The 26,981-nt window shown below is 43.5% G+C and overlaps 1 protein-coding gene across 1 annotated transcript in view; it reads right to left on the minus strand.

Annotated features, from left to right (window-relative positions):
• The window catches only part of LOC126456025 (retinal guanylyl cyclase 2), a 337,992-nt gene that overhangs the window by 27,261 nt on the left and 283,750 nt on the right, over nucleotides 1-26,981 (minus strand). Inside the window, 1 exon segment of the mRNA XM_050091780.1 lies at nucleotides 10,234-10,411. Within this exon segment, the coding sequence (XP_049947737.1) occupies nucleotides 10,234-10,411 (178 nt within the window).

Here is a 26,981-nt window from a genome sequence, read left to right on the forward strand (position 1 = left end):
GGCACGGCCGATTTCCTTCCCCATCCTTTCGTAATCCGAGCTTGTGCTCCGTCTCTAATGACCTCGTTGTCGACGGGACGTTAAACACTAATCTCCTCCTCCTCCGTTGCAACTTGTATTTAAAGTAGAACTGCTTTGCATCCTCACAGTGATGCTACTAGCGCCAGCCTTATGCGACTGCCGCGTAATCTGAATAGACATATTTCAGGTGCAGTAACACGCTTACCAACTTTCGTTATGTCGCACAACTCCTTGGTGCTGCGATTGTTTTACGGCAGTGTGTATACAAAAACCTTCATTGTGAATCAGTCTGTCTATCAGTGACCATTGTATCAAAATCCCTATAGTACTTCCTGAGATTATCTTGAACATACGGACAGAAACCATGGTGGGGAACTGTATATGCACTAGCAACCCGCCGTGGCTTAGATTGGTAGCACTAAGTATCTATGGCCGTCTGGCATAGTGGTAATAAATTATATAGACAAATCTACCTAGTGAAGCAGTCTATTACTGAAACTTGTGTGAAAATCCTTACAGTACTTCGTGAGGTTAGCCTTCACGTCTAGACAGAAAAACGCAGTCGAACCAATTTGCAAGAAGTATTTATAAACCATTTACAAAACCTTCCTCGTGAATTAGGCTATTTCTTAACGAAAGCCGACTCAAAATCCTTACAGACTCAAGAAGGTGGTGGGGGACTTTAATTATAATATTTATAGATATGCATATATTCCGGCGAAGCTTCGCTGCTCTTTAGAGTTACGGCAGCTGTTTACTGCTTTACCTGCCAAATACCGCCTCCTATGTAACTGACCAGCTCGTAGCTACTATTACTGCCATGAGATGTCACTCCAAACGGCAATTAAATGTGGAACAGATAGCAATACATGTATTACACGCCCATCAGTACTATAATTATGAAAACCAGACACAAGAGTTCCTCGATAATCACTTTATCTATTAATGAAAATTGCATCAAAATCTCTGTAAGGAGGGGTCCTAATTTTCCCCACCTTAGTGCGTTAGGATCTGCATTAGTCCTGAAACTTTACGGAAAAGGCTACAAATTATTATGTATATATATATAATATATATATATTCCTGAATTTATGCTCCACATGAAGGCAAGTTAATATTAAATTGCGGTAACACACTAAAGCCAGTGTTTGACCAAAAACGTTACCACTGCAAGAACAGAAACAGAAAATAAAAGTTTTTGTAATTTCGTCCCCCACAAAAATTATCTGAAGTACAATTAATCTGAATGTATTTTTCCTTTCTAACATTGACCCCTGGAATGTCATGAATGAACAATCTTGTCATGTTTTTTTCAGCCTTCCAAAGACGTGTACCACATGAATTTGTATGTCTGTGTAGATAAACAGCATGTTTCGTGATAACAAATTAAGCATTTCGTGCAACGTATCTATTTCTCTCGCCTTGCGTTTTCCCATATAAAAAAAGTAAAGTAACCTTTATAGATAGGAAATAAAATCAGTGTTTAATAAACAGGCAAAAATAGGTGTTGTACGTGGGACGAAATTATGAACATCCCTAGATTTATTACATTGGCCGCTACATAACGTTGGCCAAACCCTTGACTATAACGATTACACACTAGAAACTAAAACACACGACTGAAATACAGCCGAACATTTGAACACAATTCAGGACTCACACTAGAAACTGTAGGCTGCTAATTTGACTGCTACACTAACTCCACTCAGCATAAAAAATGAATTCCTTTGTACGCGGAAGCTACACGTGCTCCACACAACAAAATCTCTCAGGAGTGCAATGGGCAGAGGTCACGCTTGTACGCGAAGCTAACAATTTGTTACCAACTGTGGAAACCGAAAATTCCTAGGGGGAGGAAATTAGAAGCGGTGACGTCATTAGGGCCCCTTACCGTAAAAGTTCCTGAGATTAGCCTTCACATTTAGACAGCAAATGCGTTGGGGAAGTATAGATAGAAGAAGATATATAGACAGATAAAGGTATTTCCAAGAATGATTGCCTATCGAAGTCGCTGGGACCAAACGAAATATATCGAACGTGCGATGGTAAATCGATCATGCGACTCTGGCGGGCGGTGTGAGTATGTTTACGTTGGTCACTACAGCAACGACAAAAGAAGAGCGTTACAAAAATTCCTTTAATTGCAAAGGCGACGACTTACCTTACTCGACGTCGGTGTTGTAATGTGGTTCAACTGGTTCAAATGGCTCTGAGCACTACGGGACTGAACATCTGAGGTCATCAGTCCCCTAGAACTTAGAGCTACTTAAACCTAACTAACCTAAGGACATCACACACACCCATGCCCGAGGCAGGATTCGAACCTGCGACCGTAGCGGTCGCGCGGTTCCAGACTGAAGCGCCTAGAACCGCTCGGCCACACCGGCCGGCTGTTGTCATGTGAAAGTCCATTATGGTGATCTGGATGGATAATTTGGAAGAGTCGGACCATGTATTCTTCTTGATACTCGTTCGTTTTCCGCACTGTCCGCAATGAAATTGTAACGGTATTTCAGCATCGAAACTGTTCTTACGGAGTTTTACACACTTTGCACCACCACAGTCTACACAGTCCCTTCTTTCTTTGTCTGGTAGTACTCCATATTTGCTACAAAAAGTCGAACAATTTTCTACGCTCCATAAACATGGAATTAGATTCTTCCATGTGAGAGAATCCGCCGAAGAAACGTGAAGAACGCCAGACATTCCACTCAGTAACGACATAAATCGTCTGGGTTTCCCTAGCAACTCACAAATAATTCGTGGAGGTATGTAATTTAGAGCAAGTAAGGGAACGACGGAAAACAGATAAAAATGACGATCACAAATAATTGATCACAACGTCCGCCACGGGGTCGCATGATCGATTTACGATCGCACGTTCGATATGTTTCGTTTGGACCCAGCGACTTCGATAGGCAATCATTCTTGAAATTACCAGATAAAAGACAGAAGATGTGAGATACTTCTAAGAGCAAAAAATGATACTAAATAACGAGAAAAGTACAGAAACAAAACACAAAATAATTCTGTTGTCGATCTATTGTATAAAATAGATAAAAGTGAAGATAAAAGCGTATAAGAGATAACTATTATTTTGCCGAGTCAACGTCAGCAGCTTCTGGAGATGGTAGACACGGTGCTGGTGGCAGCGACAGCCACTGCGCATGCAAACTGCGCAGGGCTGGGTCCAAGGGCAGCCGGAAGGTCCGGGCCTGCAGACGAGCCAGCGAATCCAGCGCGTCCCTCGCTCGCGTGCGGGCCACGTACGCCCACGGCTCGTACAACGTCTGCACCAGCGCCCTGCAGCGGACGACCCGCCGTAGCCACGCCGCTAGGCGCCGCATGTTGAGCGCCGCGCACACGAAAGCTCGGAAGACCGAGTCCGCGTCGCGGCCACACGTCTTCCTTGTCGCCTCTAGCTCCTCGACGACCGCCAGCAACCTCTCCTTGCCCGACGGCGCTTCGGACCCGATGCAAAGCCCGTAGCTCCGCGAAAGACTCCTCCTGGGGTAGGCACTGAAGTGGTGTCCACTGCTGGCTCGGTAGTAGGCTAGCAAAAGGTCCCAGACGTGGCCTTCATTCACCACGTCACAAGATCCCAGCTGCCGCAAGAAGAAGCGGCAGAACCCGCGCCTCTTAGCTTTAAACCCGTGCTCGAGCAGGTCCCGCAGATTGTCGGCTAGGTCCTTGCGCACCAGACGCCGAATACACGACCAGTCTTCATCTCCGTCGCTAGCTGACAGAGTCTCTAAGATGTTCCATACCGCCACTTCCATCCGCGCTCTCGCGTCACCCCAGTGACAAATAATTTTCATTTCCTTCAAGTAATTTACTCTAAATTTCCGACGTCCGTATTTCGCTCTGACGTAGTTCAATAGTCGCTTTGCAATACTTTCACCGGCAGCCAGATTCGCCTGTGAACCGCAGCTGGTTTCGGCGCACCTTACCGCATCGTGCTTTGACAAACCGCCAGACCTTGAAATCTGCTTCTGACCACCTGGACGGACGACCATGCATTCTTCCGAGATCGATGTTCGACTTCTGTGGCACCTGGTCGCATTTCCCAAGGTGTCCTCATCACAACAACGGCGTAAAAGCTGCGAGGTATTCTTCTTGTTTATTCCACTGAAGGCGAAATCCTCCAGTTCTTGCAGGAAACACTGTTGTTTCTCTCCAGGTTCGGCGTTAGCGGCCTGGCAAATTCGGAACTGGACTTGGGCGAAGTAAAAACTCAACGACGTAAGCGCAGATCTGAGGTATTCTACTTCCTGCTCGAGTTCGTGTATCCTTGTCGTAGGATTCAGGTTGAGGTTCTCTTCATCAGCACAAGAACGGCATATATTCTGAGAACAATGACACATCTTCGAAGAAGTAAATTTTTTGTTAATTTATCACTGCATCCACCAACATACTGCAACAATTTCTGTGTCAAATAACGTTTTTAAATAGTCTTGAAAATAACTGTGTTTCACACGGACAGTGCACGAATCATTATCTTATTTCAGCATGATCTGTCATATATACGCAAGGAAAATCGGCGAATTGTTTACAAGACTTAGTTTTAAAAACAAATCCCACACGAAAGCGAAGTATATTTAAGTGCCTGCACAGCGAATCAACCTGTTCCATGTATACGTTTCAACTTAAAAAACGCTTTGCAATGAAGGTTTCGCCTCAATAACTGTCAGGTGTTCATCGATAATCTCTGCCAAGTGAGTTAAATTTCAGTGGCTGTTGCAAGGAAGTTAAACAAAACACCGAAATTGAGCGACATCTTTTTCACAGAAATGAAAGTTCACCCATTCAAGATTAATTGCCTGCTGTTCTCCAATAAAATATCTTCAAAGTAAATTCTGTATGAATAAATATCAAAACTAACTGGGAGAGAAAAATATTTCGGCGGCCGGAGCTACAGTACACATTATAGCCGGTGTGGAGTTTCTGTGCCTCCTGTTATCTCTGAAACAGTTTACATTCATTGACATGTTGACATACAAATGAAGTGATGCATATCTGTGTATTTACAGCAAATATTTGAAAAAGGGTTAGATATTACAAACGGTTTTGGCCGATGAACGTATTAATATATGCAGATAGCTTCTCATTCAACAATTTCGTTCCGCAGATTATCTTGTTGTCAGAGAGGATTGTTACAGGAGATTCCAACTTCTGACATTGTTTTGGGATACAGAAGTAAGGGTGCGCGCAGATGAAAATTTCGCTCATGGGAAGCCGTCAGTTATTATTGATTTACACGCACACTGTGGTCAATGGTAGTGATTACATCGTTGATTTACATAACGGACTATGTTACTCCGTTACAGCTGCAATGTTAACTTTCATCAAAGGTGTGGCGACTTTACAGCATTTTATCAGAGATTATCGGATGATTCGATAGTTCAGGATGCCTCTTACTTTCGTGGTAAGTGAACGTTCTTTGTGCTGGTGTTTCAAATTACGACCCAAATGAGAAAAGGTTAGAATTGTGGTATAAATCCGGCATCCATATTGAAATTACGCAATTATCTTATCTTAATTGTGTGATTTGGAAATCTAGAACCGAAGAATAATTTGTACTAAAAGGTACACTAGCTTAGTTATGAAAGCGAACATAATTACAATTATTTGTGACCGTCATTTTATCTGTTTTCCGTCGTTTCTTTAATTACTCTAAGTTACATACCTCCGCGAATTAATGGCGAAAAGGGAATTGTTCCCGTAGCGTACACATCACATGGACTTTCACATGGCGACAACACCGACGACGAGTAAGGTAAGTCATTTCCTTTGTAATTACAAGCATTTTTGTAACGGTCTTCTTTTGCCATTGTTGTAGTGACCACCGTAAACATAACGTCCGCCACCAGAGACCCGTGATCGATTTAGAATCGCATGTTCGATATGTATCGTTTGGACCCCGCGACTTCGATAGGCAATCATTCTTGTAAACTACCGAAGTCACTATACGAGTACGCCGTAACATCTTACCAATAGCACAGCGTTGCTATGTATACAGAAAATGTGGACCAGCAAGGGATTATATCTGTCCCACGGAACGTCATCTGTAGCTGAAATATCCATGAAAATCCAACGTTTGTTTCTTATGTACTACATACATCATTTCGAAGAATGATGTAACAAAATATACCACCAAGGAAACTAGGGATACTATTTGCCATTATATTTAAATACATCCCTTCTATTCTCAAACAAGAACTTACGCTGATTTTAGGAAAACAAAATAAACATGTTTCTGTTAACTTTTATGGTACCTATTTATCTGGTTATTGGCTGGCGGATCTAGGAAGAAAATTAAGCGACTGAGGAGAACAAAATAATTATCATTTCCTCATTAGGTGTTACAAAATATCGCTTTCAGAAAAAAACTATAAACCTATTAATGTTGCAGTTTACTATGTAATCACATATTATTTGTATTACAGACTAAACCAGTTTGGTTTTTACAGCATTACTACGCATCATCAACCAATATTGGTTTGTAAACATTGCTTAAGAGTGAGAGTTGCCTTTAAGTCAACAGAGACGTGCATGCTGTAGCAGATAATAATGCAGTTGCGGTAAAAACGGTATATAGAAGTCCTTTAGGGAAGAGCAGAAAATGCGGCAGTAAATGGGAAAGGAAAACGGAATCGAGTTCTAATGTTGTGACTATATTTACGTTGATTTTCTTAAAACAAATACCGTTCTGCAGAGCCAAATTAAGGGCTTTACTGATCCTATAAATAGAAAAATACGCGTCAGAATGGTTACTTTCTGAGAGTATTTGTGCAACTTATCTTGAACTTTCATCTTGCTCGTGACGCGGGATTTTTTTTGTTTAATTTTAAACTGGTGTGCGAAAATTAATGAAGAAGGTATCTTTCGCATGTTGAGTAACTACCACGAAACACAACTCGATGAAACTTGGACCATTCATAGAAAAAACTGCTACAATACAAAAGCTAAATGAAAGAGACACTCAATGAGGCGAACAGAAAAGACACTTTTATTCAAAGACCATAAGTACACCGAATCCACTGCGATTCCTGGTGGTCCCCTGGACCTTACAAAAGGCATGACAAGTTTCTTCATAGGGTGTGTGATCACCAGGGACGGTAGTGTATGCTCTGCAATGTACACCCATGCTGGCCACAATGTTGGTAAGGAGCATTTGCGGTAGGGAGTTCCATTCCAGCTGGGTGCGCGTTGGTCCATGTGGACGTGCTGCAGTGCGTCGGTTGAACGGGCAGGCCAATCCATTCATCGAATATCCTCTCATTCCAAGATCTCGCTCGCGCATTACCATCCATAAAATAACCAGAGAAATCAGAAAAAAAACCCGCGTTCTGACGGTTCCGCACAAATTTAGTTATGAATACAGGTAATAGTAATAACAATTTCGTGTGGTTCAATGGCCTAGTGTAGGTCTTTGTATTGGATGCCACTTCGGTGACTTGCGTGTCCCTAAACCACCCCAATTATCCAACTGGGGGAAGAAAGCCTACAGTTTAACGAGCAAACCGAACCATGTGTTGTTCCTGACGACTCCTCACATCGTTGAGAGGTGTAGGGTAGGTTAAAAAGAGACTGAAAAATCCATGACCCGCCCGAGATTCGATACCGCGACTCTCGGTTTCCATACACGCCATGTAAGTACATAGTTCACAGGTGTTGACGAGTGAGTTTGCGAGTGTCAAATTATGTGACGTGCATGGCTGTATCTTTTGACTACAATGACTTTGAAACTTAAACTATTTACACTGTCATGGGACAGCAGACTTTAGTAGTTTCCATAGACTGCAGACTTTAATATTTTACATAAATTTCAACTTGATACTTCTGCCCGTTCCTGGGATAAAGAGGTTTAACCAACTGACAGAAATGCAGACGGACAAAAAATGCCAAAAAACAAAAATTTATGTGATATAATTACAAATTAACAATTTTCGGTCCGTTTTCTTTACTTGTACTGTGAAGCTTTGCTTCTTACGAAATGTTATGATTGTGGTTCAAATGGGTCTAAGCACTATGGGACTTAACATCTGAGGTCATCAGTCCCCTAGACTTAGAACTACTTAAACCTAACTAACCTAAGGACATCACACACATCCAAGCCCGAGGCAGGATTCGAACCTGCGACCGTAGCAGCAGCGCGGTTCCTGGCTGAAGCGCCTAGAACCGCTCGGCCACAACGGCCGGCGTGGTTCAAAGGGAGGTGCCCTACGCGTTTTGATGAGTGAGTTTGCTAGTATCAAAATATGTAATACGAATGGCCGTAGTTTTTGACTGCATAGATTTAGAAGTTTAAATGTTCCATCCCGGCAAGGAAGTGTAGAGTTAGTAGGTGATACAAATTTCATCTTCGAACTGCTGTTCTATCCTAATAAAGAGGGTCTTAACAGCCGGTCAGACAGACAGATGGAGAACAAAGTGATCCAATAAGGGTTCCGTTTTCACCGACTGAGGTACGGAACCCTGAAAATGAAGTCAGGATCGCATGTACCCCTGGAAATACGCACATGAGGAAGGAGTACTGTTTCACAATAACATTGACCGGTGAGTGAACAGTATTCAAAGATTTGTAGGTCAGTATACACGTGCAAAATTCACGTCCTTCCACATCATAACACGTCGACCACGAAAATGATCCTGTTCGCCAATGTGGAGGTACTCTCATGTAAAGAGAGGGGAGAATACGTAATTCACCAGGAACAATAACGAACATGATAGTTTTCCTGGTGCATATGTTATGGTGTGAGGACGGATAATGTTGCGTGGGTGTACTGACCTCCAAATCTGTGAACACGGTATACTCACCGTTCTATCTTATTGTGATACTGTAATCCTTCCTCACGTGCATCTTCTCAGGGGTGCGTTCGGCCCCAATTTGATTTTTATGGATGAAAGTGCGTGAGTGTATTGGGCTGCGCCGGTGGAGAAGCTGTTGGGACGAGAGGATATGCGGCGAATGAAATGACCTGTCGGTTCCTCCGACTTAAATACCATCGAGTACGCGTGTGATGCATTGGGGAGACGGGTTTCAGGACGTCCACGTTGCACGAACGACCATCCAACAGTTGTCAACCGCCCTTGTGGAGGACTGAAACGCCATATCACAAGAACTTCTTACCAACTCGTGGCGAGCATGGGAACAGGTTGCAGAGCATTCAGGGGCGTCCATTGTAATCATACACAATATTAAGAACCATTATTTAATATCCAGGTAATCTGCGTAATTGCTGTGCCTACAGCGAAATTATTGTCATTGTATAAAAATGCCATTTCTGTACATCTGAGTGCGCATTTCTTTCCGTTTCCATCTGTACTGTTCTGCCTGTACTGTACTATACTATAGCAGCTTTTTATGTGTTGTCCAAGTTTCATCAGTTGTGTTGCTTGGTAGTTGACAAGTCATGCGAAAGGTACTTTCGTCCTTAAGTTCTGCGCACCAGTCTATGTTTATTGTTGCCACGGTAAAACTGATGCCAAATTGGGTGCTGTAGTAATTTTGTTTCTTGATGATGATTCGATCGAAACTAATAGCTTGTAGATGTTTATTTCATCAGCAGCTCCTTGTGGTACACGAGTACTACTTTCCTTAAAGATTTACGAGATGTGAGAAGCATCTGTATAAAATATGCTGATGGCCATTAAAAACGCAACAACGTGACCGATAGCTAATACCAAAATTTTGCTTATTGCGTGTGTATGTCCTGACTCAAATCACGTGACGTGACTGAACGCTTCTGCACGATCGAACGAGCAATAGGTGTGTCCTCTCGTGCACTAGCTACTCGAGACCGTCTTGAACACATTGCTTCTATATTACATGTAGTATGACTGTCATGGGATTCCGACCACCTCGAGCAGGAATACCACGTACTGAATGTTTATTGCATGCCGTCTTATAGGTACTGTGGATTTAATCGCCAGTAGTGTATATGTGCCCAGTTGATTTAAAAATGCACGGGTGTTCGAACAAAAAGTCCACATTGCCAAAGCTATATGCTCATTGAATGTCTCTTTGGGTACCAAAGAACTGGGCCATGTAGGTATGGTACGAATACAATGAAACAGGGGAAACAGTAATATGGCACAATAAAAAGTAAGTCTCTTCCACAAACTTCACAATCATTTGGACAGTGCTGATGCATATGTCAGTGTAGATGTAGGTGTGCAGAGAAAGTGTGCTGGTGGTTCGGAGCTCACCCTATGGGCGGCGGCACTGGGAGCTCCTTGTTGAAGCCGGCCTTGGACAGAAGCCAGTAGGTGTGCATCTTGCCCTTGCCCTTGATGTCGGTCTCGCCACGGTACTCCAGCTGGTAGCCGCCGACCTTGTCCAGCTGCTCCTTGGTCGCTTGCGAGAGGTGGATGCGCCACGCCGAACCTGCAGACAAGTGTGGAGACTTGCTGATCTACAGTAATAATAGTGAACACAAAACAATTAAGTGCAATGTAATTGTACATGAAACCGCATGCAAGACTCCGGTGCTACTGATTCTAGAGCACCAACCGCGCCAGCGTTTTGAGTTGTTCTACGCTTAAGCTTTTCACCTGAATGATCTGCGTCTGCAGAACAACAGTATGGGATTCGTCCACTCTGATGCAAACATTTTGTTCCATAGCCCAAACTTAGTTCACTGGATGAAATATTCGTCAGCCACCCAAAGGAAAGAGCACACTAGTCGGTTTGGAGCCCTGTAGATAATGTAGAAGAGGTAGCTATGAGGTGCGCATGTGACCCTCCACTGCCAGGGTAAGTAATGACCCTGAAGTTGCGTGTATGTGCCATTTGGTCGTGTCTATGACCACGACGTCCATGAAGTTGTTCTTTTGATTGGTGTTTCAATACATGCCTGTAAGGCAAGGTGTAACAGTCGCAGTTATGTAATATAACGAAAGAACAGTGGTCGTAAGAAAAGCCTAACTAGTGGGGACTGGAGACGAGTGTCATGCCTCGTCAATGGTAGTCGCGGGCACGGGCTTTCCATTATGTCTACAAGGCATGGGATACCATTCGCAATTATGTACGCCAGCGTAAGAACAATGGTCATAAAAAATTCTGAGGAGTACTTGAGATGAGTGTAACACCTTGCCAGTGGCAGCCACGAACACAGGCTCTCTATCATGTCTGATGTCTACAAGGCATGACGTACCACTAGCGTAAGAACAGTGGTCTAAAAAATTCTAACTGTCGCGGACTAGAGAGGAGTGTCTCACCTTGTCAATGACAGTCAACCAAACGGGCTCTTCAGCGTGTCTACAAGGCATGATGCACCACTCGGTTATATAACATAGCGCAAAAACAGTGGTCGGAAAAAGTTCTGACTGACAGGGACTTGAGACAGGTGTCATGATTCGTAAATGGTAGTCACGGAAACGGGCTCTCCGATGTGTCTACAGGGCATGGTGCAGCCCTCACAATTATGTAATAAGGCATAAGAACAATGGTCGTAAAAGAATGCTAACAAACGAGAACTGGAGGCAAATGTCAACCCTCGTCAACGACAGTCGCAAACACGAGCACTCCATCGTGTCTGCAGTGCATGGTGTGCCGCGCGGGATTAGCCGAACGGTCTGATGGCGTACCACTCGCATTTATCTAAACAGCATAAGAACAGTGATCATAAAAGACTGAAACTGACCTGGGATGGAGACTGGTGTCACACCTCGTCGGTGGCAGTCTTGGACACGTTTTGTCCAAAGTGCCTACAAGGAATGATGTAGCACTCGCAATTATGGAATATGGCGTAAGAAGAGTGGTCGTGAAAAATTCTTACTGATAGTGACCTGAGACGGGCGTCATGTCTCCTCAATGGGAGCCACTGACAATGGCTCTCCAACGTGCGTAGAACGCACGACGTACCACTTGCAACTATGGATTGTGACATGAGGGCAAAGGTCTTAAAAATTCTAGCTGACGAGGACCTGAGACGAGTGTCATGCTTCGTCAGTGGCATTCATTGACACGGGCTCTTCGATGTGTCTACAAGGTATGGTGGACTTCTCGCAGTTATGCAGTAAGGAATAAAACAATGGTCGTAAAATATTCCTAACAAAGGAGGACAGCAGACAAATGTGATGCCGGGGTGGCCGAGAGGTTCTAGGTGCTTCAGTCTGGAACCGCGCGACCGCTACGGTCGCAGGTTCGAATCCTGCCTCGGGCATGGATGTGTGTGATGTCCTTAGGTTAGTTAGGTTTAAGTGGTTCTAAGTTCTAGGGGACTGATGACGTCAGATGTTAAGTCCCATAGTGCTCAGAGCCATTTGAACCAGCCTTGTCAAAGACTGTTGCAAAAGCGGACTCTCCATTGTATCTATAAGCCGAGGTGTACCACTTGCAATTATGTAATACAACGTATGAAAAGTGTTCGTAAAAGATTATAACCAACGGGGTCTGGAGATCAGTTTCACGCCTCATCAACGGCAGCCACGGGCAAGGGTTCTCCAACATGTCTAAAGGCATGATGTACCAGTTCAAATGGTTCAAATGGCTCTGAGCACTATGGGACTCAACTGTTCTACAAGGAATGATGTAGCACTCGCAATTATGTAATATGGCGTAAGAAGATTGGTCGTGAAAAATTCTTACTGATAGTGACCTGAGACGGGCGTCATGTCTCCTCAATGGGAGCCACTGACAATGGCTCTCCAACGTGTGTAGAACCCACGACGTACCACTTGCAACTATGGATTGTGACATGAGGGCAAAGGTCTTAAAAATTCTAGCTGACGAGGACCTGAGACGAGTGTCATGCTTCGTCAGTGGCATTCATTGACACGGGCTCTTCGATGTGTCTACAAGGTATGGTGGACTTCTCTAGAACTTAGAACTACTTAAACCTAACTAACCTAAGCACATCACACACATCCATGCCCGAGGAAGGATTCGAACCTGCGGCCGTAGCGGTCGCGCGGTTCCAGACTGTAGCGCCTAGAACCGCTCGGCCACTCCGGCCGGCGATGTACCAGTCTTTTTTTTGTTTGGTCATCAGTCTACTGACTGGTTTGATGCGGCCCGCCACGAATTCCTTTCCTGTGCTAACCTCTTCATCTCAGAGTAGCACTTGCAACCTACGTCCTCAATTATTTGCTTGACGTATTCCAATCTCTGTCTTCCTCTACAGTTTTTGCCCTCTACAGCTCCCTCTAGTACCATGGAAGTCATTCCCTCATGTCTTAGCAGATGTCCTATCATCCTGTCCCTTCTCCTTATCAGTGTTTTCCACATATTCCTTTCCTCTCCGATTCTGCGTAGAACCTCCTCATTCCTTACCTTCTCAGTCCACCTAATTTTCAACATTCGTCTATAGCACCACATCTCAAATGCTTCGATTCTCTTCTGTTCCGGTTTTCCCACAGTCCATGTTTCACTACCATACAATGCTGTACTCCAGACGTACATCCACAGAAATTTCTTCCTCAAATTAAGGCCGGTATTTGATATTAGTAGACTTCTCTTGGTCAGAAATGCCTTTTTCGCCATAGCGAGTCTGCTTTTGATGTCCTCCTTGCTCCGTCCGTCATTGGTTATTTTACTGCCTAGGTAGCAGAATTCCTTAACTTCATTGACTTCGTGACCCTCAATCCTGATGTTAAGTTTCTCGCTGTTCTCATTTCTACTACTTCTCAATACCTTCGTCTTTCTCCGATTTACTCTCAAACCATACTGTGTACTCATTAGACTGTTCATTCCGTTCAGCAGATCATTTAATTCTTCTTCAATTTCACTCAGGATAGCAATGTCATCAGCGAATCGTATCATTGATATCCTTTCACCTTGTATTTTAATTCCACTCCCGAACCTTTCTTTTATATCCATCATTGCTTCCTCGATGTACAGATTGAAGAGTATAGGCGAAAGGTTACAGCCTTGTCTTACACCCTTCTTAATACGAGCACTTCGTTCTTGTTCGTCCACTCTTATTATTCCCTCTTGGTTGTTGTACATATTGTATATGACCCGTCTCTCCCTATAGCTTACCCCTACTTTTTTCAGAATCTCGAACAGCTTGCACCATTTTATATTGTCGAACGCTTTTTCCAGGTCGACAAATCCTATGAAAGTGTCTTGATTTTTCTTTAGCCTTGCTTCCATTATTAGCCGTAACGTCAGAATTGCCTCTCTCGTCCCTTTACTTTTCCTAAAGCCAAACTGATCGTCACCTAGCGCATTCCCAATTTTCTTTTCCATTCTTCTGTATATTATTCTTGTCAGCAGCTTCTATGCATGAGCTGTTAAGCTGATTGTGCGATAATTGTCGCACTTGTCAGCTCTTGCCGTCTTCGGAATTGTGTGAATGATGCTTTTCCGAAAGTCAGATGGTATATCGCCAGACTCATATATTCTACACACCAACGTGAACAGTCGTTTTGTTGCCACTTCCCCCAATGATTTTAGAAATTCTGATGGAATGTTATCTATCCCTTCTGCCTTATTTGACCGTAAGTCCTCCAAAGCTCTTTTAAATTCCGATTCTAATACTGGATCCCCTATCTCTTCTAAATCGACTCCTGTTTCTTCTTCTATCACATCAGACAAATCTTCACCCTCATAGAGGCTTTCAATGTATTCTTTCCACCTATCTGCTCTCTCCTCTGCATTTAACAGTGGATTTCGCGTTGTACTCTTAATGTTACCACCGTTGCTTTTAATGTCACCAAAGGTTGTTTTGACTTTCCTGTATGCTGAGTCTGTCCTTCCGACAATCATATCTTTTTCGATGTCTCCACATTTTTCCTCCAGCCATTTCGTCTTAGCTTCCCTGCACTTCCTATTTATTTCATTCCTCAGCCTATTTATTTCATTCCTCAGCGATTTGTATTTCTGTATTCCTGATTTTCCCGGAACATTTTTGTACTTCCTCCTTTCATCAATGAACTGAAGTATTTCTTCTGTTACCCATGGTTTCTTCGCAGCTACCTTCTTTGTGCCTATGTTTTCCTTCCCAACTTCTGTGATGGCCCTTTTTAGAGATGTCCATTCCTCTTCAACTGTACTGCCTACTGCGCTATTCCTTATTGCTGTGTCTATAGCGTTAGAGAACTTCAAACGTATCTCGTCATTCCTTAGTACTTCCGTTCCGACTTGTTTGCGTATTGATTCTTCCTGACTAATGTCTTGAACTTCAGCCTACTCTTCATCACTACTATATTGTGATCTGCGTCTATATCTGCTCCTGGGTACGCCTTACAATCCAGTATCTGATTTCGGAATCTCTGTCTGACCATGATGTAATCTCATTGAAATCTTCCCGTATCTCCCGGCCTTTTCCAAGTATACCTCCTCCTCTTGTGATTCTTGAACAGGGTATTCGCTATTACTAGCTGAAACTTGTTACAGAACTCAATTAGTCTTTCTCCTCTTTCATTCCTTGTCCCAAGCCAATATTCCCCTGTAACCTTTTCTTCTACTCCTTCCCCTACAACTGCATTCCAGTCGCCCATGACTATTAGATTTTCGTCCCCCTTTACATACTGCATTGCCCTTTCAATATCCTCATACACTTTCTCTATCTGTTCATCTTCAGCTTGCGACGTCGGCATGTATACCTGAACTATCGTTGTCGGTTGGTCTGCTGTCGATTCTGATTAGAACAACCCGGTCACAGAACTGTTCACAGTAACACACCCTCTGTCCTACCTTCCTATTCATAACGAATCCTACACCTGTTATACCATTTTCTGCTGGTGTTGAAATTACCCGATACTCATCTGACCAGAAATCCTTGTCTTCCTTCCACTTCACTTCACTGACCCCTACTATATCTAGATTGAGCCTTTGCATTTCCCTTTTCAGATTTTTTAGTTTCCCTACCACGTTCAAACTTCTGACATTCCACGCCCCGACTCGTAGAACGTTATCCTTTCGTAGATTATTCAATCTTTTTCTCATAGTAACCTCCCCCTTGGCAGTACCCTCCCGGAGATCCGAATGGGGGACTATTCCGGAATCTTTTGCCAATGGAGAGATCATCATGACACTTCTTCAAATACAGGCCACATGTCCTGTGGATACACGTTACGTGTCTTTAATGCAGTGGTTTCCATTGCCTTCTGCATCCTCATGTCGTTGATCATTGCTGATTCTTCCGCCTTTAGGGGCAATTTCCCACCCCCAGGACAAGAGAGTGCCCTGAACCTCTATCCGCTCCTCCGCCCTCTTTGACAAGGCCGTTGGCAGAATGAGGCTGACTTCTTACGCCGGAAGTCTTCGGCCGCCAATGCTGATTATTTATCAAAATTTAGGCAGTGGCGGGGCTCGAACCCGGGACCGAAGACGTTTTGAGTATGAATCAAAGACGCTACCCCCCTTTTTTTTCTTTTCTTTTTTTTTTTTAATCTCATTTTGTTCACTGTTGTTCGTTGCATCTGCTCGGGGCGGACGTCGTTAGACAACCGTTTAAGTTCGTTATTGATCGAATAACCCAGTTTTTTTATTACAGAGGGCGCGTAACCCTCTGGCCGAACACGCTGAGCTAACGTGCCGGCACCCCTAGACCACGGGTACCAGTCACAATGACGTAAAATAGCCTAAGAACAGTGGTCATAAATAATTCTAACTGATGGTTACTGCAGACGAGTGTTATGTCTTATCAATGGCTAGTCACGGACATGGGCTCTCCAACGTGTCTACAAAGCATGACGTAACACTCGCTACTACGTAATGCGGCGTAAGAACAGTGGTCTTGAGAAAATACTAACTGATGGAGACTGGAGACAGTCGCGGGCGCAGACTGTCGCCTGTGTCTACAAGACAGGCAGCAGCTACTGGCCGAGCATCAGCTGCAACAGGGAAGTAACTGACTCTTTGGCATTTTACGGATTTATAACTAGGAGCGAATTATTTTGTTTCATCTGTTTTTGAATTTCAGCGTGTTAATTTAACATTAACTAGTCACGGTTCTCGCCTTTTCGTTTGTGTCGGAAAGTAACATTTTTGTGAAATTTTACAAGTTCCTAACCAGGAGTGAATTATTTAGTCTCGTGTGGGTGATTTGGTGGTTTAGTTTTCGAATCTAAGCGCGTTAATCTACTTTACTAGACACAGTTCTTATGTTTTCGTCAATGTCTACAGTAGAGTTTCGTAGTGCGCGATGATAATCATTTGTCGGTCTGTGTAGGTGTTGTTTTCCACCGTCTTTAGTATGGATAGGGATTGCTGTGTGCTGATGCGAGTTGAGTTGGTGACGCTTTGCACTCAGCTCGAGACTGTGTTGGCTTCAGTTACACAGCTTGAGGCTGCAGTGGATGGGCATCACTGCTGTGTCCCGACTATGGGGATCCAACAGACATCCTGCACGACCCACGACTCAGTCAATCGGTCCACACCTATGGCCAGCCCAGTCACTGTTCGCGTTGAAGTTAACCCATCACCTGTGGTCGAGTGGGATGTCGTCTCGGGGCGTGGCAGGCTGCGAAATACTTCCTGGGGAATTGACAGTAAGGCCTCCTCTGTTAGTCTGACAAACAGATACCATGTGTTATCTGTGGCTGACAATGCCCATCAGCCAGGTGCAACCGCTTGTCCTGTTTCAGAGGAAACCTCTCAGCCTGCAAGAACCGGGCAGTCACACAGGGTGGGATTACTGGTAGTTGGGAGCTCCAATGTGGAATACTAAAGAATGGGATACAACCCATCGGCTTTGACCAATGACGTCAGACGTTACCAGAGATGATGTATTGCATGGATTAAACAGCGAAGACGAATACTGAGAAACAAAGGAATGCAGGACAGAGAAAATAGATCGTAGACATATATCACATACATCCGTATTTCGAATTTAAAGTTAGGTTTATCGCTTCTTTGAGTTCTAACAATCTAAGGCGCTGCAGTCATGGACTGTGCGACTTGTCCTGGTGGAGGTTCGAGTCCTCCCTCGGGCATAGGTGTGTGTGTTTGTCCTTAGGATAATTTAGGTTCAGTAGTGTGTAAGCTTAGGGACTGATGATCTTAGCAGTTAAGTCCCATAAGATTTCACACACTTTGTTTGGAGTCCTAACATCTTATTCTTCAGTAGACCTCTATAACTCAACTGAAGAATGGGATAAGAGTGCAAAAAAGAAAGAAAAAAAGGGACATGCGTAACGTTAGCATGGATTACCTCAGTTGACATGTATGACTTGTATCCCGAACTTCAGTTGATCTGTATAGGATTAACTGCAGTATGGAATACAAATTTAATTTATGTAGATTTCTTCGCCTTCGCTAGCGCTAGTATCCTATTCTTCAGGTGACCTATGTAGGTCAACTGCAGTACAGGACACACTTTTTTTGTATGTCGATCTTTTCGCCTTTGATAGTACTAGTATCGGCTGAAAAATATCGTCGTAATGCTGGGGCCAGTGTCCCGTACTACAGTTGACGAACCCTGAGACAACGGAGAACAGTATGATACTACAAAGAAATACGTGAAATAAGACAAATTCAACACAACATAAAAATAAGACACTAAATTTCCCATATACAAATTCTTCCGGAGAAAAACAAATGCTGTCATTGAGAGCCGTCAACAAAAATCACATATCCACACTGAAATACACAAGAACCACATCACAAAAAAGAAACACACATACATACAAACATATATACCCAGAAGCCCACATCAACAACATGAACGAAAAAAAAAGTAAACCACAGACAAAACATTACCTAACATAAAAAAATGAAGAATGATGCACCAACACCAAAAACTCCAAATCAGTACCTTAACTATCCCGACCAAACCCATCATTTTCCTGAATTATCATCTACCCTCCATCCCCCCCCCCCTCCCCCCGAACACAACATGAAATCAGTTAACAAATTTTGGTGGATACATTTGCCCAACACGTTTAAGAAAACACTTGAACGGGCAGCATGTATGGGGTACACTATGCCTCCAAGAACATTCATCTAAATGGCTCTGTAATGTCCAAATGTGTAGTTTCCCCATGTCTACAACAGATTTTATGGCCCGCCAATAACCCCCTATACTACTGGTACAAGACCCAGTAGCTGAACTTCTGAATTTGATGTTATGATTCACCACAAGGTGCTGAAGGCCCTTGTTCCAAATATCCCTATATGAAGAAAACCCATCGGAAATAACTACAGAACCTTCGCTCACATGATCATCAATTAATTTAACTAAAACTTTGTATTTTCTATTAGGAACCACTTTAAAAAACTATATCATTACACTCTTTGCCTAAAATTACAGCCCACCAAACCTGTAATCCCATTGCAGGTGTCCCCCCCCCCTCTTTTTTTAACTTGGTTTTGTCAAAAGCGGACACATCAATTTCGACAACAGCACTCGACCACCTCCCCCCCCCCCCCCCACAAAGGTCCTCTGTACTTTACGTATTTCCCTACAAAAAGAATACCAATATAGAACGGTATGCTCACTCACACGACGTTCATGTACACACAGGGTACCTCAGACACCGACAGTATGTGATTTTTATTATATCTCTCAAGGCCAGCTTCAATTTCTCAAAACCGTGATCCTCTTCCAACTGAACGCCATACTCGATCTTTGGTACACCTGCATATCAATAAATCATGAGTACGACCCGCTGACACACTTATCAGGGGCATATGTTCGCCGCACTCACGACATCGTACATAATCAGCTGCAAAAACCGAATGGTTGACAACATACTACACCCAAAGCCTGCTTCAAGCAGCTTCCATATTCATAACAAATTGATAAATCCATACCTACAAACGAAAATCAAAACGTGAAAATTTTCCAGAATCAAAACAGAATTCTTTAAAATATCTCATGGTCACTAGGAATGAAAATAAGAACCGAATGAATTGGAACGAACAAATGACTTAAATTAAGACAAGTCGCACAGTCCCTGTCTTTTAAAAACACATTCATTTATTCCAGTGTTCAATGAAATCAGCTAACAAATTTTGGTGGATACATTTGCCCAACACGTTTAAGAAAACACTTGAACGGGCAGATGTGCGGGGTACACTATGCCTCCAAGAACGTTCATCTAAATGGCTCTGTAGCGTCCATTAATATCTGTGCTAAGAACACAGATGGGTCACCTCGAGTTATCAAACCGTGTTAACTCGCGTTGTGAATATTTCGAGTCAGCCCGCGTTAGATTGTTAGTAACTCGAGTTGTATTCACGCGGGGCGCGGGGCCGCCCCTACCGATGACGGTTCCGCGCGAGGTTGGAGTTCACTGCCGTCACGCCGGTCGAACCCGGGTTGAACTCAGTTGAGTTTAAGCCTACGGAACCTCACGTCAATCAATGTGATCTTGAAGCATTTGATAACCGCCACTTACAAGCGTGTGTAGGCAGAACATTAGCGTCATGGCAACTCGGAAGATTTTGAGTACAAAATGACAGAGGGAAACGATGACGAAGCGGTAACTTTACACCATCCGTGCTCGATCCTTGCCATCCGACTTCATTAATATCGTTGCTTTGTCGTCAAAATCCTTACGGCAAATTCCTGGTGTTTTATGAGTGTATTTTCGAAATGCGGTCTACAGCATGGCAATCATTCATGCAAATGACGAGATATTTGCCTACCTTAAGATCGTCTGTACACGGTCCAGATCTTAGAGCAAATTCAGAGTGTGTCATGAGTGTATTTTCAAGTTTCAGCCTGTAGTGTGGCAACCATTAATGGGCTTGACGAGGCATTTGGCTACCTAAAGATCGTTAGATCGCCGAAAAAGCATTGCAGCAAAGTACCTGAGTATCACTGTCCTCAGCCGGCCGGAGTGGCCGTGCGGTTCTAGGCGCTACAGTCTGGAACCGCGAGACCGCTACGGTCGCAGGTTCGAATCCTGCCTCGGGCATTGGTGTTGTGTGCTGTCCTTAGGTCAGTTATGTTTAAGTAGTTCTAAGTTCTAGGGAACTGATGACCTCAGAAGTTAAGTTCCATAGTGCTCAGAGCCATTTGAACCATTATGAATCACTGTCCTCAAAATTTCATGCCAAAAGATTCGAAACTGCCGCCTGCAGCGCGGTAGCTGTTCACGCTCGTGGCGAGGCATTTGGCTTCTAGATCACCGATTAAGAACTGCCCTCAAGAAACAAATTGACGGATGTGTTAGTAGGTTTGTATAGTATTGAGTATATAGCCTGTAAGAAAAAAATTGCAATAGGTGGAACATACTGCTTTTGCATCAGATATTTGGATCTCAGACAATAAAGAAAGTGTTTTCAGTTTGAGCTCCAAATTCAATCAAACCGGTTCGCAAACCGCGGAGACGTTAACGAGAGAATTGAACGCTATTAGAGTTTTCCTAACAACTCAGTTTGATTATCGTATCTTAAGAACAGTTACAACCCGAGCAGAAGGGGGACGTGGCAAATAACATAGAACGTTAATTTAGCTTTTCCTGCCAATTCGATATGAACGAGCTTAGGGTCAACTCTGTTTATGAAACGGGCTAACTTCAATTGAGATTATTACTAACTCGAGTCGAACGAATTGCAAAGCAGGCTCAAATGGCTCTGAGCACTATACGACTTAACTTCTGAGGTCATCAGTCGCCTATAATTTAGAACTAATCAAACCTAACTAACCTAAGGGCATCACACACATCCATGCCCGAGGCAGGATTCGAACCTGCGACCGTAGCGGTCACGCGGTTCCAGACTGAAGCGCCTAGAACCGCACGGCAACACCGACCGGCATCAAAGCAGGCGGCGCTGAGTTTGTTTCCCGCTAGTCCGGAGGGCACCGCCGCTCTCGCACTGACCGAACTCGAGTTTCTCTGGTGATCCATCTTGGACCGGGGACATCAGTTGGCTGTGCAACTAAGATGTTATTTTATTTTGACGACAACCAGTTTCGGCATATCACTATGCCACCTTCAGGCCCCATATGCATATCTCAAAGTAAACGATAATACCATATAGTGCCATATATCCCTGGGTTTCGTGAATTCAAACCGTTTCTCAAGTGCTTAACTCGAAGCGTTTATCTGAGTCAGATGTTTTTTCCTTAAGTAAAGCGCGTGAACTGAACGTCACTGATTTTTCGAAGTGCAGTTACATCTGATGAGATATTTTATTTGCTGTAAGTTCGCGAAGTATTTTATAAGCGTTATTTATTGTACTGTTTTACTTTTATTGTGTGTGACTGAGCAATGCCAGGGCCCATAAAAAACTTTCCCAGTTCGGGAAATTTTAGATTCACCTATAGAAAGGAAAGTGAAGCGCAAAAAGTGTTCAGACACTTACACATATTCTGGAAACATATACGCATTGATGAATCATATTAAAAAAAAAGCATCATATTGAATATTGCCGACTCTCAAAGTTAGACAGTAATACTTCGGTGTCTACAAGCACTGGCAACCGTTCCTCGATCACGACTTCGCTACCACTGCCATCTTCATCTGTTGATGTTGAACCTTCAACAAAACGATTCAGGTAAAGTCGTTTTACCGTGTCACAAAAATTTTTGCAGAAATATATAGATGTACGCTGATTCATACGATAGTTAAGGATTAACAGCCATTGTAAATTGTCGAGAATGAAGTTTTGTGCAAACACTCCAAAATATTAAATGCTGATAACGCAAAAAAAAAACCTGAAGCCTATAAGAAAAATTTGCAGAAGATTGTACATGTTGCTTTAAAATCTGATACCTGGACTTAGAAAGTAACAAATGTTTTATTAATGTAATAGCCCATATTATAAAAGGAACAATATTGCATTCAACACCGATTTCTACTTCGTAAATGTTGAATGTTATCTCTGTGTTTTCGCTCCATCTCGGTTTGAACCCGGCTTACGCAAACTTGCAACTCGGTTTGGCGTAAACCCGAGTTGTTCCATTGCTATCTACAACACGACGTTATTGTTCAAAGCCGACGGGTTGTATCGCATTGCTCAATTGACCCACTCCAATGTTAGGCGCATTCAAAAATGGTTCAAATGGCTCTAAGCACTATGGGAGATAGCATCTGAGGTCATCTGTCCCCTAGACTTAGAACTACTTAACCCTAACGAACCCAAGGACATCACACGCATCCATGCCCGAGGCAGGATTCGAATCTGCGACCGTAGCAGCATCGCGGTTCCGTACTGAAGCGCCTAGAACCGCTCGGTCACAGCGGCCGGCTCGTGAGGCGCATTACTGAGCTCATCAGGAACTTGGCTGCCATGGAGGGGAGGAAGGCAGTGGGCACTCCGTGTGCATACCAGATGCCTCGAAGAGCACAGGGTGCAGCCAACTGAAGATGGTGGATGACGTCGAAACCAATGACGTGTGTCGCTTTGGATTGGAGGAGATTCTCTCTGGTGCCAAGTGCCTACCTGAAATGGTAAAGACTGCCGGTCGTGCCTGCGAGATGAAAGCAGAGCTCAGCATAGTCGACAGGACCGATTGCGGACCTCTGGTACAGAGCCGAGTGGAGGGTCTGAATCAGAGACTCAGACGGTTCTGCGACCGTGTAGGCTGCAGATTCCTCGACTTCCGCCAAAGGGTGGTTGGGTTTCGGGTTCCGCCGAATAGGTCAGGTGTGACTATACGCAGGAGGCGGCTGCATGGGTAGCTGGGGCTGTGTGGCGTGGACTAGTACAACAGTTGTAAATAGTCGTAGCTGTGTTGAGAAAGTACCAGAGCTCCAAGCGCTAATAGAAAGCACTGATGCTTGCCTATAAAGGCGATGAAAGCTGGCTAAGGCCGGAGATAAGTTCAGCCGAAATTTTTGCGAAGGAAAGGATAGGCTAAATATAGTTGGCGGTGGCGTGTTCGTTGCTCTTAGAAGTAGTTCACCTTATAGTGAAAATGAAGTACATTGTAATATGTACTTGAGGTCATTCTTGGTAACGGGAAGCCTTTCATCGACCTCCCTACTCAGATGATACATGTCTAATTTCAAGCACATACCATACAATTTCAAGCACATACCATACTCATACAATGATAGTAGGTGGTAACTTCAATTTACCCTCAATACGTTGGCGAAAATTCATGTTTAAACCCGGAGGTACTCATAAAACATCATCTGAAATGGTGCTAAACGCATACTCTGAAAATTATTTCGAGCAGTTAGTTCATGAGCCCACTCGAATAGCAGACGGCTGTGAAAACACACTTGACCTCCTAGCAGCAAATAATCCCGAGCTAATAACGATCATCAAAACGGAACAGGGGTTAATGAACATATGGTTGAGAGACAATGAGATTTTCACTCTGTAGCGGAGTGTGCGCTGATATGAAACTTCCTGGCAGATTAAAACTGTGTGCCGGACCGAGACTCGAACTCGGGACCTTTGGATTTGTCATAGTGAAACTGAATACCGCAACTCCCAAATCCTCCAAAAATATGCGAAGAATATATCTGTTCCAAAAACCAGAAAAAAAATCCACTTGACGCATTCCTGAGAGACAATCTCCACTTCTTCCAAATTAACAATGTATGTGTAGACCAGATGGGGCTTGAATTCAAAGAAATAATATCGACAACAGTTGAAAGATTTATACCAAATACATTAACAGAAGACGGAGATGATCTATCATGGTACAAAAAACAGGTCAGAACACTGTCGCAGAAACAACGAAAAAAGCACACCAAATTTAAACGAACGCAAAATCCCCAAGATTGGCGATCTTTTACAGAAGTTCGAAATTTAACGTGGATGTGAGATGCTTATAATAGTTTCCACAACGAAACTTTGTTTCGTTGCCCGGCAGAAAATCCAAAGAAATTTTGATCGTATATAAAGTATGCTAGCGGCAGACACAATCAATGCCTTCTCTAAGCGATAGCGATGGGAATACTATCGAAGACGGCGCTGCTAAAGCATAGTTACTAAACACAGCCTTCCGTAATTCGTTCACCAGAAAAGAAAAAGTAAGTGTTCCAGACTTCGAATCAAGAACAGCTGCCAACATGAGTATCTTACAAGTAGATATCCTCGGAGCAACTTGAATCACTTAATAAAATCAAGTCTTCCGATCCAGATAGTATACCAGTTATTTTGCTCTCGGGGTATGCTGATGCAATAGCTTCACACTTAACAATCATATACAACCGCTCGATCGACGAAAGATCCGTACCCAAAGACTGCAAAGTTGCACTGGTCACACCAATATTCAAGAAAGGCAATAGGAGTATCCACTAAATTACAGGACCATATCATTAACCCCGATATGCAGTATGATTTTGGAACATATATTGTGTTCGAATATTCTCGAAGAGAACGGTTATTGACACACAGTCAACAAGGATTTAGAAAGCATTGTTCTTGTGAAACACAACAAGCTCTTTACTCACACGAAGCGTTGAGTGCTGTCCACAACGGGTTTCAAATGGATTCCATACTTATAGATTTCAAGAACGCTTTTGACACCGTGTCTCACATGCGGCTTGTAATTAACTTGAGTGCTTATGGAGCCGCGCGGAGTGGCCGCGCGGTTTGAGGCGCCATGTGACGGGTTGCACGGCCCCTCCCGCCGGAGGTTCGAGTCTTCCCTCTAGCATGGGTGGGTGTATTGTTTTTAGTATAAGTCAGTTTTAATTAGTTTAAGTAGTGTGTAAGCCTAGGGATCGATGACCTCATCAGTTTGGTCCCTTAGGAATTGACACACAATATCAGTGTGCTTATGAAATATCGTCTCAGTCACGCGACTGAATTCGTGATTTGCTGTCAGAGAGGTCGCAGTTCGTAGTAACTGATGGAAAGTCATCGAATAAAACGGACGTGATTTCTGGCGTTCCCCAAGGTAGTGTTGTAGGGCCTCTGCTAGTCTTTATCTACATAAACGATTACGGAGACAATTTGAACAGTCGTCTCAGGTTGTTTGCACATGATGCTACCATTTATCGTCTAATAAAGTCATCAGTAGATCAAAAGCAAATGCAAAACGATTTGGATAAGATACTACATGGTGCGAAAATTGGCAATTGGCCGTATATGATTAAAAGTGTTAGGCCATCCACATGAGTTCTAAGAGGAATCTGTTACACTTCGGTTACACGATAAATCAATCAAATCTAAAGGCCGTAAATTGAACTAAATACCTAAGAAGTACAATTACGAACAACTTAAACTAGAAAGAACACATAGAAAATGTTGCGGGGAAGGCATACCAAAGACTCGGTTTTATTTGCAAAACACTTAGAAGATACAACAGATCTACTAAAGAGACTGCCTACACTACACTTGTCCGTCCTCTTTTTGGAGAACTGTGCCGCCTGGTGTGGGATCCTTACCCATAGAATTAACGGAGTACATCGAGAAAGTTCAAAGAAAGGCAGCACGTTTTTTGCTATCGAGAACTAGGGGAGAGAGTGTTAGGGACGTGATAAGAGTATTTGGGGCGGGATCTTCTCACGAAATTTCAATCACCTACTTTCTCCTCCGAATGCGAAAATATTTTGTTGACACCGACCTACAAAGGAAATCAGTGCTCGCACGGAAAGATGTAGGTGTTCGTTTTTGCCACGCGCTGTTCACGAGTGGAATAATAGAGAATTATTGAGAAGGTGGTTCGATAAACCCTCTGCCAGACACTTAAGTGTGATTTGCAGATTAGATATAGATGAAGACATAGTGTACCACTCGCAGTTGTATAATGCAGCGTAAGAACAGTGGTCGTATAAATATCCTAACCAGCGAGGACCATAGACGAGTTAATGGCAGTATGTTTCAAATCCGACAGGAATTCCTCGCGCTAGGAATGCAGGTCCAGTTCAGCCGGTTACCGAGCGGATGTTGTAAACGGAATTACATCCAGTCGGGTAACTCGCAAGAGGCCGTTGCTCACAGCGGCGTGGAATGCTGCCAGTCTTCAGTGAACCAGACAACATAGATGGCGTGTGATGTGATCCGATGAATCGCAACTTTGCCTTTTTTTTCGAATGATGCGATGTATCGGATGCACCGATGACCCAATAAGGCGCTTAACACGCAATGTAGTACAGGGATCGGGTCAAAAGTTTTTCTCTTGAGAGGATTTTTATTATACTGCTTTCAT

Source organism: Schistocerca serialis, chromosome 2, assembly GCF_023864345.2.
Source record: "Schistocerca serialis cubense isolate TAMUIC-IGC-003099 chromosome 2, iqSchSeri2.2, whole genome shotgun sequence".
Lineage (NCBI taxonomy): Eukaryota > Metazoa > Arthropoda > Insecta > Orthoptera > Acrididae > Schistocerca > Schistocerca serialis.